At 39.1% G+C, this 17,421-nt stretch overlaps 1 protein-coding gene across 1 annotated transcript in view; it reads right to left on the bottom strand.

Moving 5' to 3' along the window:
* Window positions 1–238: 238 nt before the first annotated feature.
* Window positions 239–17,421, bottom strand: part of SAMD8 (sterile alpha motif domain containing 8) — a 29,625-nt gene continuing 12,442 nt past the window's right edge. Inside the window, exons 2-6 of the mRNA XM_074999452.1 lie at window positions 15,738–16,327; window positions 8,752–8,847; window positions 5,123–5,240; window positions 4,116–4,266; window positions 239–1,822 (exon numbers count right to left, since the gene is read on the bottom strand). Coding sequence (XP_074855553.1) covers window positions 1,518–1,822; window positions 4,116–4,266; window positions 5,123–5,240; window positions 8,752–8,847; window positions 15,738–16,312 — 1,245 coding nt within the window. The 5' untranslated portion in view covers window positions 16,313–16,327 and the 3' untranslated portion in view covers window positions 239–1,517. The remainder of the gene's footprint in view (window positions 1,823–4,115; window positions 4,267–5,122; window positions 5,241–8,751; window positions 8,848–15,737; window positions 16,328–17,421) is intronic.

The raw sequence follows: 17,421 nt of genomic DNA, 5'->3' as shown, positions 1-17,421 counted from the left end.
TGCAGTGCCTCATTAGCAAAATGGCAGCCACGCACACTTCTAAACTGCTGGTTTCAAAACGCATGCCATCCGTATAACCGGGGGGCCTTTTGAAACAACCCCCACTATTTCCAAAGCCCCTTCTTCACAAAACCAAATGGGAAGAAGGGGCTTTTGAAATCAGGGGGATCGTTTTGAAAGTTCCCTGGCCACACGGGCAGTGTGTATTTCAAAACTGTCAGTTTCAAAGCGTGCGCAGCTGCCATTATGCTAGTGAGGCGCAACATATTCATGGCAGCGCCTCAGTAGCATATTCTCAAGTGCCACATTACCGTAGCCCTTCCGAAGGAGGGGCTAGTGTGGCCACAGCCGTAGTGTCCTAAAAGCAGCTTATTTCTAACCACCACTCTATTTTCATAATTGCTAAGACTAAATGTAAAGTATTTACTGCATACAGTTTGTCAAAAAACCCCTTAGGCAGTCAAATATATTCAACATTTTGCTGATATCAGGGACACTATATTTAATACAAAAGATAAACATTTAGCACTATTTCTGAAATTTGCTTTTAAACTTTTCCCAAAGGGGGGAAAAAAATCATTACATGCACTTCCCCATCTATTTATGAGGCACTATTATTTCTAGATAACTGTTCTAGTGTTCCAGTGGTTAAAGAGTTGCTCATAAAAAGCATGCGCAAGTTTAGGCAACGTATTTGATAAACCATACAGAAGAGATAGTAACTATGTGGACTCTAAAGCAGTGAAGTTACCTCAACTTCATTTCAACAGATGTAGCTTTTACTTCTAATCTATGTGTTGAACTTTAACAAGGAACCCTCTGAGTGGTAGGACAATGGTTTAAACCGTCTACTCTGACCAAGTGAGTTCGGTTCAAACACCATCTTAGTAGCTGACAAGCCCCAAATCAAAGAAAAAGGAGGCGGTTTCACTTTTGGCATCCTATATGCCTACCACATGTTGTCTTTTATATCTTTGAGAAATTGTCCTTAAGATTTCTAAGAAACCATTTAGTACAGAACTATACTGCTTTCCTTATTCTGACAAGTTACTCTTTGGAACCTCATTTTGTAAGTGTACATGCCTCACCTGAAAAGTTAGTTTAACATTACTTTTAAAAGAAAGTCAGTGACTAACAATGTAGTACTTGGTATTATTTCTACAGGCAAACAGTCAAGGTGCCGGAGATCTTCTGGCCCTCAATGCAGCAAGTCATGTAAAGCATACATCAAAAGTGTAAGTTATTCTCTACTCTAAAGCATATTTTTTGAATCATGCCAATGGTAATAAAAGACTCCTCTCTTTCAAATTCATAATCATGTATGGGCAGCCTCTACCTATCCTCCTAGGGTTACTTTCAACTACTATCTTGTGACATACGGAAATCCCAACTTTGTGGCTGAGAATCTTAGTGGGATAGGAGACCACAGGATGGAAAAAGTTGTTGTTTGATTTTTCCAGTTCGCTCTGTAGAGATTTCATTATGGATACATCTTACTAACTCATCTTTAGCACTCATCATCCAATTAACCTTCTCATTATTGTAGGTTTTGAAAAGGGCCAGCAGTACTCATTAGGAACTGTACCATTAACATTGCATTCAAAAAAAGAAAACATAGGAAACCAGATTCTCGCTCTCCTACTCTGCTGATATGCTCTAGTATTAGCCAAAGTGTGGTAGTACAAAAAGAGTCTTGTGGTGATGTAGAAGGCAATGAAGACATCTATAGAGTAATGTTCATGTGCAGCCAAAATGAAGAAGATTCCAAAGAGGTTCAGGACCCACGATAAAGTATGCAAGAAGTTCCAGCTTCTTGGTGTATCTAGCAAAGGACAAAGCATCATGTTAAAAGATTCACCTACAATGTTCCACAAACCAAGGTTATCAGCAAGCTTACTTTTCCCATTCTCAGATACCTGAGATGACCTTATATTTACACAGCAGTCCGTAAGACAGAATAAGTTAGGGGCCAGATCCTGTACTCATAAGCACAGCCCAATTAATTGAATCAGAACACTTAAGAATTATGAACATGAATCAGTTCACCACCAAAGAAGTGCAACAACCACAGAGCTGAAAGGTAGTGCCCATTTAACAGTGCATAGAATGATTACAAAGTAAAGTTCTGAGTGGGACTGTTCTTTAAATCCAGCCCCATTATTATGGCAGCATCCCAGTCCCCGCTATTACTCACTAACATATACCATGACCAGAAACAGAATACTTTTTCCAGTGTCAATGATGCTGAATAGAAGTAGGTATGACCTACTTTTCTTAGAAGTTTCCAGAAGCACATATATAACTGATTTTGAAGTAATTCAACTATAGTTCCTAGTCCAGCTAGGTCTCAATTTGCTGTTAAATACATTGAAATCATCACATTCTGAATTATTAAAATTACCTTATAAGATATACTCTATATAGCAGAGTATATAGCAGAGTTGTGATACTTTTCACTATACATGGAAATTTCTTCCTTTTTGAAACATTATTTCTTTAAATCTGTTGCATTATTTAATCTCTCTCTGTAGCAAGTGTTTTGATATGCACTCAAAGGATTCCAACACAAAAAGTTCAATAACAACATTTCACAACTGTCAATCTCAAAGGAATATGACTTTTTTTAGGTTCTTGTATTATACATATTATATATTCATTACACATAGGCTGTTTATTCAACACACACTGAAAGCAGCATACATGATGAGAAGTGGTTATTAACTCAATATATAGCAAGATGAGTACCCAGAATATTAATGTAGGGCAATAGTCCTTTTTGCTATGCATAAATGGTAGAAACCTACTTTGATCATTAGACTTGTTATGTCTTAGTTCTGTTATGTCTTAGTTCTTAGCATGTATTTTAAGATTCAAGTGACTGATAATGACAGCATCAAGTATCAGTTCAAGACCAGTTTTATTGATCAAGTTTTATTTTCTAAGTACTAGATACATGTTAATGTTATACTGAGTTAACTGTATCCATTACATAATCACATTTGATTTGGTATAAAATGTAACAAATTTCCAATAATGAACTATTGTGCTGTTGCTTTGCTAGTCAGTAAAAATAGAGCCTCTACGTCCAATTATGCCTCAGTGAACCCTTGTAGAAAATAAGAAATTACAGCTCTTCCTTCATTAAGAGGCTGTTGTGGAACATGCATACAATAAAAATCCTGTATGAATTTTTACAGTGTCAATTTATTTAAGTCCATCAGAGTGTTGGAATTCTGTTGTGACTTCAAAAATAAAATTCAGAACACATGAAGGAAAGTAATAGAGAGAGGGTAAATATGAGCATGGGTAAGGACAATCGAAGGAGGAAAACAACTTGAATAGCAAGTTCTCATCCCAGTTTAATTCATTTAAGACCCTCTCAAAGATTATTTAAAATTCACACTTGATTTAGTATAAAAATAAACTGGAGTTGAAATGGCATTCCCATTTTCCATTCTTCAGCTTTATTTGTTTCTTTTAAAAAAAAAAAAAAGTAATTTGCCTCTCCAACCCCAAACTAATTCCTTCTGAACCTGAAGGTAGTAAGAAAACCCATTTAATCAACTCCCATATGCAATATATGTTCTAGACCTGCCCAGGCTTCCTCTGCAAGTACTTTTACAAGTAGGACAGAAAGCCAGGAAAGGCGTTTGATTGAAAAGCAGCTAGATGCATCCTGAAAACCGCTTATCATTTTCCAGTTATTACAGGTTGGATCCCTCATTAATTATCTTTGACAGTTATTTTGTTTTTGTGTTTTGTTTTCTTCATTTACAGAACCCAGAAATTGCTAGGTTCTTTAGATGCTTGGAAAAAAAAAAACCAAGTCTAAAGCACATCTTCTCAAATACATTACATGCTAATTTAGGAAACTTAGATTCAAGACTGACTGGCACATTAGAAATAGCTAAGATTGGTCAAAATACCAAAGGACTTTTTAAGTAACTTCTGCCTCCAGCTCAAAACGAACCATGAAAACTTTCAATCATAAAAGGAGATTTAGAGAACTGAAGAGAAAACTAGGAAGGGAATATTCTTCTTGCACCCATAATTACAGTTACTGTCATGGCCCCACAATACTCCCATGTGTTTGAACACTGACATTGTGTACTTACATTCAGTGACAAAGAAGTTCAGCATAGTTAGGACAACAGTATGGCCACTGAACATGTAGTCTCCACATGTATGAACTCCAGTGAGTGTCATTCCAAAACCACTCCATATTGCAAAGGCTCGCTGAAGTTTTGCCCATACATTGCCATACAACTAAAATTAAAACAGCAACATTAATATTTAAAAGCCTTTGCTAAAAATACATCTCACTATAAGTCTGAACATGGCTAACAAATTCAGTTGCTGTCTTACGCAATGCATAATTAATTCACATTCCGTTTCCATTTTTAACTTTTGCAGCAAATACAGATTACCAGCCTTGGGATTCTATTTTGGCATAACTAGAATCTTGAACTGTAATTATAGAGGTGCACAAAGTACCTCTAATATAAATGACAGAATTTAGAGAATATACTTAAATCAAATCGTAACTGTAAGTGATGCACATAACGGACCTTCCACTCTTCGGAGAATTTATTTCACACCCTACTGAGTCAGCCAAAAAGATGTTCCTGATGTTCAGCCTAAACATGTTTCACAGCTTCATCCCTTTGTTTCTAGTTTATAGCCTTATGCTCCATACAAGTGTCTTCTCTCCTTGGTATTTCTATCTTTCAAATACGTGGCAATTATATATCATCTTAGGCTGAATGAAGTGTAAATATTTAATTTTCAGTCAATGCTCATAAATTATCCCCTTCAGTAACTCAATATGTGTTCCTCTGATGAACTGTGTTGTTCTACTTGGAAAGCCCCAATACAAATGCAGTATTTTAGAAACCTTTTATAAAAACTGCTATAGAGGTGACTACCAGCTCCACGATCCTTTATGGGATTGATGTCTCTGTACACGAGAGTCAGCATTTCACAAGCAGAAGTTTGCAGCTAACTGCATATATCTTTACAAGTGCACCCCAAATATGGACTTTTCTTATTGCAATTTTAATCTGACAGCAAGAGTTAAACCAAAAATCAGCAGAAAACAAAGAATTTAAGACTATTCCTTTACCTTTCCAGAACACTGCAGATGCTGGCCTGGCACAGAGAGTGAGGTAACAAACATTGTAAAGCAACGCAATAAAAAGACTGTCCCCATTAAGCTACACAATCTGCGCAATAGTATAGACCTGGGAAAACAAAAAAAAATGCAAGTGTCATACAAGAATTCAAGTATGTTTCAAAGCCAAATGTGACAAAGAGAGAGATTTACAGCATTCTTCTTTAATGTATTCCCATAACATGTGATTTAATGGAAAATTGATTTCTTGAAGTACAATTACAGCCTGAACCTTTCTACTCCAGAACTCTCATCTGGCAACATCCATAATCTGGCATGATTTTAGTTAGCTGGATGACCACTTATCATGGGTGTGGCCAAGTCTCCTGTAGTCCCATAAAGTTTGAGTAATGGATTGTTCTCTGTGGTTACTTGGCTGTAATTCACCCCTAAATGTCTCTAAAAGCCCAGTAAGCAGTGGAAGTTTTGGTTATGCTGCTAGACAATATTCACTTCAAGACAAATTCTCTCATCAGGCACTGGTCAGGTCCTGAGGGTGCCGCATTAGAGAGGTTCAACCTGTACTTCCAAAGTAGTAGAGCACCATATTAAGCTGTGTCTATTTTTATCTTTCTTTCAACCAGCAAGGCTGTTTTATGTACTGGCATCCTCCTGAAACACTAATATTTTTGAATGAAATTGGGTGTCATGATGAAAGTCTGACAGAGAGGCTATGTCTACACTAGCCCAAAACATCAAAATGGCCATACAAATAGCCTAACAGCAGATAGGAATAAGGAGATTTCGAAGTTGCTGGGGTCCTTTCAAAAAGGAGCACCGTTTGGATGAGCTGTGTGGCAGCGAGCCGCGTCAATTTCGAAGTGCTGCGGCTGCTGGCATGCTAAGGAAGCCCTGAATATGTATTTCAGCACTTCATTAGTAAACTTCGAAACGGCCGTTTGCATGGCCATTTCTAAGTTTCGGGCTAGTGTAGACACAGCCACAAATTTCTGGAAACAAGTTGTTGGAGAACACTGCATAGAAGTATTATTTCCCACTGAGGGAAGTAAAGAAACAGACAAGTACCCAGAAGTTACCTACTTCACGATAGGCCCAACAAGGAATACAACAGATCACTTACAGCCCTCAGTTTTAAACCCCTCCAGTGCATCATGGACAAACTATACTGGAACACAATCCCTCATTCTCACAGGCCTTGGGTGACAGGCCAGTCCTCTGCTACAGACAGTTGTTCAACATATATAAAATACTCACCAGTAGCCACACACCATACCACAGAAATACTAACCGAGGAACCTATCCCTGCAACAATCCCCATTGCCAGTTCTGTCCCCATATCTTCACAAGCAACACCATCGTTAGACAACCGTATCAGTTGCACCATCAGGGACTCACACCTGCATGTGCAATCATATGTGCGAGCAATGCCGCTCTGCCATGTGCATTGGACAAACAAGACAGTCTTGTGCCAAAGGATTAATGGACATACATCTGACATCAAGAACTGGAATACACATAAACCTATATGGGAACATTTTAACCTCCCTGGACATTCAATAAAGGATTTAAAAGTAGCCATTCTTCTACAAAAGGATTTTACAACATGATTGCAGAGTGAGACAACTGAATTGGAATTCATTTGCAAATCTGACACTTTTAAATTGGCCTTAAGGTCTCAATTATCTTGCACATTACAATTTCCCCTCTTTTGATATTCGCAGGTATGGCATACATCCTACTTAATTGTCCTACTAGGGACAGGTAATCTCATTTTTTACTCTCCCCTTCCCGCCCTCCCATTATATAAACCCTAGATTCCAACTGTCTACTCAGTGGGTCTTACCCACAAAAGCTCATTACCTAATAAATGAATGTGTTAGTCTTTAAGGTGCTACAGCACAGCCTGTTATTTGTGAAGCTACAGATTAACATGGGTCTACTGAGTCTTCTCTCTGAGACTGAGACCCCCTGAGTCTACTGCATAAAGGGATTCAGAAACCAAGATGTCTCTAAATACAATACTTACATACACAATTTGTGCATAATAAAAAGTGACAAAGCTCAAGTCTCAGTAACACCTAGCCCTCATTTCAGAAACATAACTCCTTCTGCCTCCCTTGATTTTTCATCCACATCAGCTACTCTCTTGGGGTTCCCCCCCTCAGACTGAGAGGACATGTTCTTCCTCCTACCCAGCAAAGGGACAACCTGGATACTATATACAGGAGGGCTCAGAACAACACATGTATCTCCTTTGCAGCTACAGTTTTTAAACACCCCTCAAACTGGTCTCTCAAGCACAAGCACAAGCACAAGCACAAGCACAAGCACAAGCACAAGCACAGTGAATTCTTCAGCATTGAGATGCAGCATTGCAAAACACTAACACAAAGCGCAGCAATGCTAAAATTAGTTTGATTCCCCCAAATTTATGATCATTTAATACTGGTCAGTTTAAGAGGGGAAAGTCAGTAGTTCCTTTGTCCTGCTCTTGATCCAAAAAGGAACAAAGGTGGTTTTGGCCTCTTGGGCAATAGTTAATGTTATGGTTCTCTAGAAGGGAAGAGACGTTCTACATTGTCACGTCTAACCCAATGACAAAGATATTGTTTGTCTAAGGGTAAGGTACTTAAAAACTATTTTTCTTGGTTATACTAGACATTCAGGGGCATTTAGAAGCTTCTGGGGAAAAACCCTGCAGGATGACACACTGGAATCACTGGACTAAGGAGAATACAATAGTTGGAAGAAATGTTTGCACTCCCCCGAAAAGATACAGCTTATCATGTCTGACAAACGTCAGTCATAGGCTCATTACTCAATCTAGAGACACTGACCTCCTGTTTCTATGAACAGGCTGGTCATTTTGGCCACATCTACGGTACACTGAACATTCAAAAGATGATCTTCCAGAAGATCTTCTTTTGAAAGAGTGTGGCCACATACAAAAAAGCAGATTGAAAGATTGATCGGCTCTTTCAATAGAGAGAGCACCCCCACAACCTGCTCTTTTGAAAGAGCAGGCCAGGGACTGAAGAATCCAGCACCTTGAGGACTGCTCTTTCAAAAAAGGGCCTGCAATATGTCTCTAGATGCTTTTCTTTTTCCTAACGAAACTTTTGAAAAAAGGTGTTCCTTCTGGCAGAAAAGCCGCGTTCTATTTCTAATTGAAAGAGTACATTGTGCATGTGGACGCTCCATGTTTTCTTTCAAAAAAGGGCCTGATTTTCTGAAAGAACTTGCTAACGTAGATGCAGCCTTAGAAATAGAGATTTGAGGGGACAGAGAGGCAGGGAGAGAGATAAAAGATTGGTTTTGAGGTGGTCCCAATTCAATCAGCACTGAAAAGCACAACGGCAACAACTGACTCTCATGAAAGTAAAGTAGCACAAAGTAATGGTACTCTGACGGCACAAAAGAAACAAAAATTCTTCCTGGGAGATGGAAGGAAGAACTGAACCTTGGTCTCATCATGTCATCTTAAGGGCATAAATAACAATCGTGTATAAAGGTAAGTCTTGGCTAGCTATTCTAGAGGACTTTGGTCACATTCAATCTTTGAATTAGGGTGCTAACAGAGGTTTCTGAATCAAATATTATTTTAATTGGAAGTACTGTACCTGTGTTTGTGAAGGAGGAGAACCAGAAGCCAAATGTAACAGAGAATCACGCCACAAACTTCAGTCATGGCAAAGGCCCAAGGTATCCTGGGAACACTAAAGCAGAGGAGAAAAGTTAACCTACATAACAGAATTGAATTTTTTTTTCAATCTGTGCATTTTAAATTAAGCACCTGAACTAATGGTCTAATTTTTGAAAGGTGTTGAGAATCCGCAACTCCCACTAAGGTATACAAAAGTTGTACGTGCTCACCCAGTTTTTGAAAATGAAACCACTGATTCAAGTTAACAAAATAAGATCTACATGTTTACCAGAATAGTAACACAGAAAGACCTGTGTTAGTCCATATAGTATCAAAACAAAAAAGCAGTAGCACTTTAACAAAATAATTGATTTTTTTTTTCTGATTTGTCAACTTGGATTACTGTTTTGGTTCTCTATGCCTTAAATATTGAGTCTGTTCTGGTCTGGCTATGGTCTGAAGAAGTGGGTCTGTCCCACGAAAGCTCACCTAATAAATTATTTTGTTAGGCTTTAAAGTGTTACTTGACTGCTTTTTTGTTTTGATGTCTACCAGAGTGTAAGAGCTTTCACAAAGGGAAAAAATACCAGGTACTAAAGAGCTCTTTAACCTTTCAGAAAAACATGAAACAAGAACTGATCACTGGAAATAAAAAGGCAGAGTCAAATCAGAAATTAAGCACAAATGTATAATAGCGAGGGCTGCTAACAATTAGAAAAAAAATATCGAACTAAGTAGTGAATTTTTTTTTTTCAAGTCTTCATATGAAGACTACACACCTTTCTGAAAGATATGTTTTTTTCAAACAAGCTATTAGGCTCAATAAAAGCAAAAGTGGGTAAAATGTTACGGCATGTGTAACATAGAAAGTCATATTAAGTAATCAAATGGCCCCTTCTGCTCTTAAGTCTATGAACATTATATATGCCGATATTATTAAAAGTTAACTCTTTAGACTGTTTAATTTCAATGATTAACCAATTAAAGGGAGAGAGCTGTGGCTGCTCTAGCCAGCCAGCGGGCACAGGGCCACTAGGGTCAGCAGACTGGCCAGATCAGGGGTTAACTCTTAAGATGGGTTAACAGGATGAATGTTTATCAGTTACTATAGCTGTAATCTAACAGCACTCAAGTTTGAAAATGCAGTCCATTATTTCTTTGGTACTACTACCTTGTATTGAATTACTCTGAGGCTGTGTCTACATTTGGGAATAAAGTTGATTTGTTAAAGTTGACTTTGTAACACTAGATTTTATAATGTCGAAACTGAATGTCCACACCTGCTCACAAAGTTGACAGTGTGCCCCCACTAATTGCCTAAGTTTGACTGCAGCAGCAGTGCATAGTGAGCACCTATCCCCAGTTCCTGCAGCCCTGTTGCATTTTGGGTTTCTGTGCTGGTGTCCTGTGGGGAAAAATAGTTGTTGCATGTGACATCTCAGAGTGCCGTGCTCGCAATCTCCCCTGCCGTTGGAAACAAGTGGCCATTGCTCCAAACCCTGCCCCTGCATCAGGATGTTTGATGACTGGCACATCAAAAGCCAGCTCTGACCATGGCAATCTGCACAGAGCACAGTAATGATCAAATAATGCAAATATAAATACATCCTGGATATGGGTGACTAGGGTTTTCAAGCCCTGACTTTAACAACAAAATGTTGTAGTAGAAGTTTTGTTCCAAGACAGCTGGTTAAACAGAGGTCATTAATTTAGCAGTGTAGGTGAAGTTCATTATTTTCAAAGCATTCAGCATGTATTAGCTGGGAGGAGCACTGTGTGTCGCTAACAGTGAGAACCACTGCTCCTCAGTTCTCCTTCTCTCTTCCTAGTGTTAAGAAGTTCACATATACAGAACTAATGAAATACATTTGAAAGCTTTGATATATACAGGTAGAACCTCTCTAGTCTGACACTCTCCAGAATACAGCATGATTTTAGTTAGCTGGACCACCACTTATCATGGATGTGGCTAAGTTTCCTGTGGTCCCATAAAGTTTGTTTACAGGCACCAGTCCTGGCTCTCAGTGTTCTATTATTTAGCAGGAATTTACCCTAAATGTCTTTTAAGAGCCCAGTAAGCAGTGGAAATGTTGGTAAAGCTGCTACACAATATTGACCTTCCATGGTCTGACAAATTCTCTAGGTCAGCACTGGTCAGGTCCTGAGGGTGCCGGACTAGAGATGGTCACCTGGGGTGGGATTTTCAGAGAAGCCTAAGTGACTTGGAAGTCGAATCCCTGCTGATTTTCCAAAAGGAATTAGGCACCAAAATCCTTGAGCTCCTTTGAAAATCCCCATCAAGATGTATGCAGCAGTAGACAAATATAGTAAAAGAAGTTTACTTTACACCACTCACATGACATATATAAACTAAAGCTTAGATGTTAAACTTTTCTAAAGTCACTTATCAGTAAGGAAAGCATGAAATAAAACCCAAATACTGTCAATCTCCTTCCTTACCAAAAAATTTCACTTTTAAAAAGCTATTATTCTGCAAGTACTTAAAACACACTCAACAAGGACAACCATCCATTTGTTGTAGTGTTACACTGACAAATGTGGAAGGTACAACAGTTTGCATAGTTGGTAAACAGCTACCAGAATCCCATACGTGAGAGAAACCACCAAGACTATGTCTCCACAGCAAAATACCACAGGAACTCAGAAAAGCCAAGTAGATATTCAATCTCAGGGTCTGAAGGCCAGGGAAAGGGGTAGGTTTCAGAGACGAAGGCCAAAACATTTACACAACTATTCTTAGCACCATAACATGAGCCCTAGTCTGCAGACAGACTCTGAGATTCACTGCCATGTTGTTGAGGTATTGTTTGAGGGTATTGAGTCATGGGGTGGGGGGGGTCATGTAGATATTCTCCAATTAGCACTCTTGGGGTATAAGTTTAAAATTTAGAAAGCTAATTGTAAACTGTTCCTATCTGCAGAGTAAAACCTCTCCAAGAGAAGCCACTCAAACCCATTCAGTTTGTCCCATTGGTGCCCCCATGTGTTGAGTATCAATGAATCGTTGAGAAGCTATAAAGCTTTTTTTAAAATTAGATTTTGACTACAGAATCACTGTGTATAAACCTTGCTAGCCCTGCTTGTCAAAGTTCCTCTTCCAGAGAGCTGCTATGGCCAGTAATGTGTACTTCCCAATCTGCTCAGGACAGAAATGGCTACAGATTTCAGCTGACGCTGTTTCTCAAATCACGTCCCTCTCCCTCCATTCTTTGCTACACAAAAAGGTAAAAAATAGCAATTACTCAAACACTGGCGCTGTTGTAATCCTATGACAGTGCTTTGGTTGTTTCTGCTCTCCACCATTCTCCACCCTAGCCCCTCCCAGCACTATGATTACAGGACTTCTGTCCTGGGAACAGACTGTAGCATTCAGTCTTGTCATGACTGTCATTCTCTGTGGTCATCACTTGCCGAGTAATGTACGAATTCATGTCAGGCTGTGTGGCCTTTATTCACATGATTAATCCTATTGATTTTGATGAAGCTACCTGTGAAGTAGAGACTTAACACTGCATAACACAGCCCAGATAAAGGTCATGTTTTACTCGTCTTTACTTTAGAGTAAGTCTGTAGCATGCAGGGTATGAATTACCTGGAAAGGAGCATTTGTTCCACATTAAACTTACACAGTAGAGCACAAACTAAGTAACTCTAGCAGGTGCTCTCTCAAAATAAAGAAATCAATTTAATTTCTCATGACACTAAAGGAAGTAGTACACAATCTACGACATGACAATTTTTATTGCCCAAGTATTAAATTAAATTAAAGCATATCTGAGCTGTCGCAGCGTTCTATGTAAGCCATCTCCACGAGTGGATTAGCTAACAGCACTGGGATCCTGTTTATACTGGTTCTTTACAGTGCTGCAATTTGCTGTACTTTGGGGAGAGAGAGCGGGATGAGAGGAGGTGATTTCACAACTAAGCCAGAAAGTTGCAAAGTAAAGTGGCAGCGCAGACTTAGCCACAGTTAGAGGGACATCATACCTACCAGTTTCATTCCAACAACTTTCACAAACAGGCAATCAAGGAAAAACAGACACGATTACAGAATGGCTGTTACTCCTTCATCATGAATGGCTCTCTCACTAGCAGTCATTCCACTAAGTATCATAAAAACAAAGTTAGACACACACCTCTAGGCATCACTTGAAATAAATAAGCCTTCAAATAAACGACTTATGCCAATCAAAACAAGTGGGACTTTATGGTAGTACCCATGTTTAAAAAAACATCCAGGATATTTATCAACAGCTGCTTACCATAGCTACTTGCGAAATACAGAATCAGAACACGCAAACACATCCAAGCATACAGCAATTATACCTCTTGACTAAAGATAGAAGATGTACAACAGCTGATTGTTTCTGTTGGACATTATTTTGTTTGTGGCTGACTGCTTAGCCAGGTATCATGAGGAACATCAGGTCAGTTGATGTAGAAATTGCTACCAGGAGTTCTATTAACATGCTGTAACAATCTCTTGGAAACTTCCCTCAACTCCTTTCAAAGTTTTAGCCTTATTGTTTATACGTTATTCTTCTGAGATATCCCAGTCTGTAGCAAATGATAAAAGGGAGCAAACACCAATTTTTTAAACTGCTACAGAACAAAGGAAGTTGGAGAAATCTGCTATATATGTGAGAGTTTGTCTGTGAGCAATTGAACAAATCTATCAGTCCATTTGTGTTTGTTCAAGAACTCCTCCTGAACAGTACAAGCTAGGGCCACCAAATTTTTTATGCAGCTTCCTCTTATCCTAACATAAAGCAAGATAAGGGTTTAGTTGTGCCAAGTCAATAGGATGTGCCAGGAATGTCATTCTTTTTCATAACACAGAAAGTGAGGACTCTGCTAGCAGGAACAGCATACCATATAGGCTGTGTCTACACTAGCCCCAAACTTCGAAATGGCCACACAAATGTCCATTTCGAAGTTTACTAATGAAGCGCTGAAATGCATATTCAGCGCTTCATTAGCATGTGGGCAGGCACAGCACTTCGAAATTGACGCGCCTTGCCGCCGCGCGGCTTGTCCCGACGGGGCTCCTTTTCCATGGGGAATAAGGGGACTTCGAAGTAGGTGGGGTCCTTTCGAAAAGGAGCCCTGTTGGGACGAGCCGCGCGGCAGCGAGGCGCGCCAATTTCGAAGTGCCGCAGCCGCCCGCATGCTAATGAAGCGCTGAATATGCATTTCAGCGCTTCATTAGTAAACTTCGAAATGGCCATTTGCGTGGCCATTTCGAAGTTTGGGGCTAGTGTAGATGTAGCCATAGTGACCACAGGGCAGCACAGAGATAGGTCCATCAGGCCAGCCTGGCCTCTGCCACCCCTGAGATTCGCTGCCTCGGAAGCGTGGTCCTTGTAGGTTCCTGCCACCCCACACCAACCCCCTGCCCTGAGCCCCTTCTCAAGGACCCGAGCAATATGCGTAAATCTGTTTAGAAGTTATATATTAGCAACACATTTCAAGCACTGTAGTTATCACAATACTGTATTTGGTTTTTAGTGATAGCAGATGGAGACACTTAAGCCTCCTCCACACTTGCAACTCAGAACTCTTTAGTCTCTAGTTTTAACCACAAACATTATCCAGTTCAAAGGGTAACAATAAAAGAACATTACTTGGTAACAAAGCTTTTTCTGATGCAGTTGCAAGATCTGGCAGGAAGCAGTTCCGTTTCATTATGCCCAGAAAGAAAACTGAGCTCACAGTATCAATTACAAATAAACTGAACCAGACACTCAGATTGCTTTATTTCTCCAACATTCCAGGTGTCAAGGACAGCCACATCACTGTTCAGCATGCTAGACACATTGCATAGCTACTACAAAGACTATCACAAAGTAGCAGAAGACCGTGTGGAAGAAAACATTTTAAGAGGCAAAGTTTACTTAGCCCACAGAAGTGGTTGTAACCTTGTTCAAGTGCTGCATGCCTAGAAGAACGAGAGTCAAAACACAAATTCTGAAAAATCAGTTGAATGCACACCAAATATCACCTTGTTCTAGGGCGACACAAGACTGGTTTGGCCCAACCTATTTGAAAAAATTGAAAAAAAATTCAGCACAGAGGTTTGTCCAGTAATTCATATCACTCTGTGCTCCAATCATTCTGATACATTTCATATACAAAGGAGTATACAGTTACAGTCTCAAAGCTCTGAAGTCTAAAATACCATCTCCCGGACTAATCCGATTCAGTGCCTTGCTCGCTCTACACACTTATTCTGCTCCCAACTCTGCAACACGAATTTGCCATCAAATGTAATTCACTTACAGTCCTGTTTTGTGAAGCACTACAAGCTACATTAAACTTTACAGCTATTATGCAGAATGAAAAAAGGCAGCATAACAGGAAAGAGCAACACATTAAGTCGGCAGAAAGCGAAGCATCCCAAGGGGAACAGGTTTTTAAAACATGACTGAAGCAGTACTCAGGTAGAAGATCTTGTACCGCAAGTTAATGGAAGCTCTGGCTAGGATAAATAGTAACTCCTGGCACTTAAGAGACCTCAATGAATGGGAGAGAAGGGAGTTATGATTCTTTAAAATCAATTTACTTGGGGTGTGGGAGAAAGGGACAAGTCAAGTCAGATAGTGTATACACCTTTTAAATAACCATTTAGCTACGGAAGTAAAACTAATAACGGTTTTCATTTAAAATCCAATTGTATAGCAGTAACAGAATCATTTAAAATCAACTTTTCAATTTCTTTCTGAACAAAAGCCCTTTAAAATTATATTCCTTCAATCTCTTGAGAATTAAAGTATACTGCAGTTTACACCATGGGCTAATACTTGCAGAAATGTGCTATCCCAGTGACAGGCACTAGACATTTAAGGTTTATTATGAATCGTATTTAAATTCAAAATAACATCTATAAAGGTATATGAACTTTGAGACTTGACACCATCATTCTGTTTCTGACCAAGTGCTTACCTGTCTAAAAATATGTCTGGTAGCGGTGGATATGTCTGCATGTCAGGTACGCGCTCGTGTACTATAACCATGACAAACGATGTAAAGCCAAACACTATGAAAACATATATACAACTTAAGACCGTTTTCCAGTACTCAGGGTCCAATCTTCGCATAGGATGTTTGTTTTTTCCATTTGTGTATTGATACTGATCAGCATTCAGGTCAGTAACTGGTCCACAGTCCCGTGGTACTTCACCATTACAAAACCAGTCTGTACCTTGAAGGGAGCCAATGGTAGGCGTCATTGAGCCAATGGGACTATCACTGCTATAACCCAACTCTTCTAAAACCTCAAGATGTTGTTTCTGCAATTTGCGTATTGACAACATTAACCTTTTGATATCCCCCAGGACTTTGATTTCCAAAGGAGGGGATCGCAAATCATATTCCGTCAGTGTCAATAATGTAATTCCATCCAGTCTGTGTCTATTGCATAAAATGTCCACATACTCGCAGAAGCCTTCTTCTTTTAGCCATTTGGCTACATTCTTAGTAGTCCAACGTCGAATGCAAAGTTGATTGTTGCCTGCCATTGTCTTACTCTTTACCTGCCAATAAAACACATGAATTATATACTAAACAGAGATAAGGCTTGAATGTCCATAAAAATATTCCTGAAGAATTAAATTATGCACAGTAACTACACTGTGTCCTCAGTTACTTGAATAAGATTTTATTAAAAACTACTTTCCCCTCAGTATTATTAGGATGCAGAGCCACATTTAAAATAATATTAAAGCTCCAATACGTATTTAGAAATACTTTATAATAATCACTGACCCTCCTTTCTATTATGAATTCTTAAGAGTTTTAAAGGTAACCAAATAGATTGTAGAAACAGAGAGGTAGCTGTGTTAGTCCGTACTCCAACAAAACAAAGCAGCAGCAATGTCACGCTTTAAAGACGAATAAAATTATTTATTCGGTGATGAGCTTTGGTGGAACAGACCCACTTCTTCAAGATCAATTTCATCTCCAATACAGACTGACAGAAGTACAGAGGACCAACAAATAAATTGCAATCAAAACTGACAAATCAAATAGGGTTGAAGGAACTGATTTGTCAGTTTTTATTGCAATTTTTTCTCTTTTTGGTCCTCTGTACTTATAAATGTCAGTCTATATTAGAAATTAAATTGATCTGAAGTGGGTCTGTCCCATGAAAGCTCGTCACTGAATGAATCATTGTTAGTCTTTAAAATGCTATATTTCTGCTGCTTTGTTTTGTTCAAATAGATTGTACTGAACTACTGCTGACCAGAACATAGTTACTCCTTAATCATATTTTTCCCATTCTGTTTTCTAAAGCATAATTTAGTTCTTACATAAAGGTATCAGTGTGTTCAATTTGTTTTCCCAAGCACAAGACCTTCTCTGTTTAAACAGAAACTTAATCACTGCCCTCTTCTGAATCATGCAGTTCACAAGCCAAGTAAAAATATAGGCAGACCCCAGGCAAACTTCCCTGTGCAACTTTAACATTGACTCATCAATCCTGACCTAAAGCACACCGCTATTTCAGTCCTGATCTTTCCTCCTAAGACAGTGCTCTATCTAGTGGTGTTCTGCTTGTGATATATAGAAACAAAATAGAATGAGATCATCTGGTTTTTAAATTATGACCCTTTCTGAGGTAAACACG

The sequence above is a fragment of the Carettochelys insculpta genome, chromosome 7 (genome assembly GCF_033958435.1).
Source record: "Carettochelys insculpta isolate YL-2023 chromosome 7, ASM3395843v1, whole genome shotgun sequence".
NCBI classification, from domain to species: Eukaryota; Metazoa; Chordata; order Testudines; family Carettochelyidae; genus Carettochelys; species Carettochelys insculpta.
The sequence above is the reverse complement of the archived record's forward strand: the minus strand, read 5'-3'. Positions and strand labels throughout refer to the sequence as shown.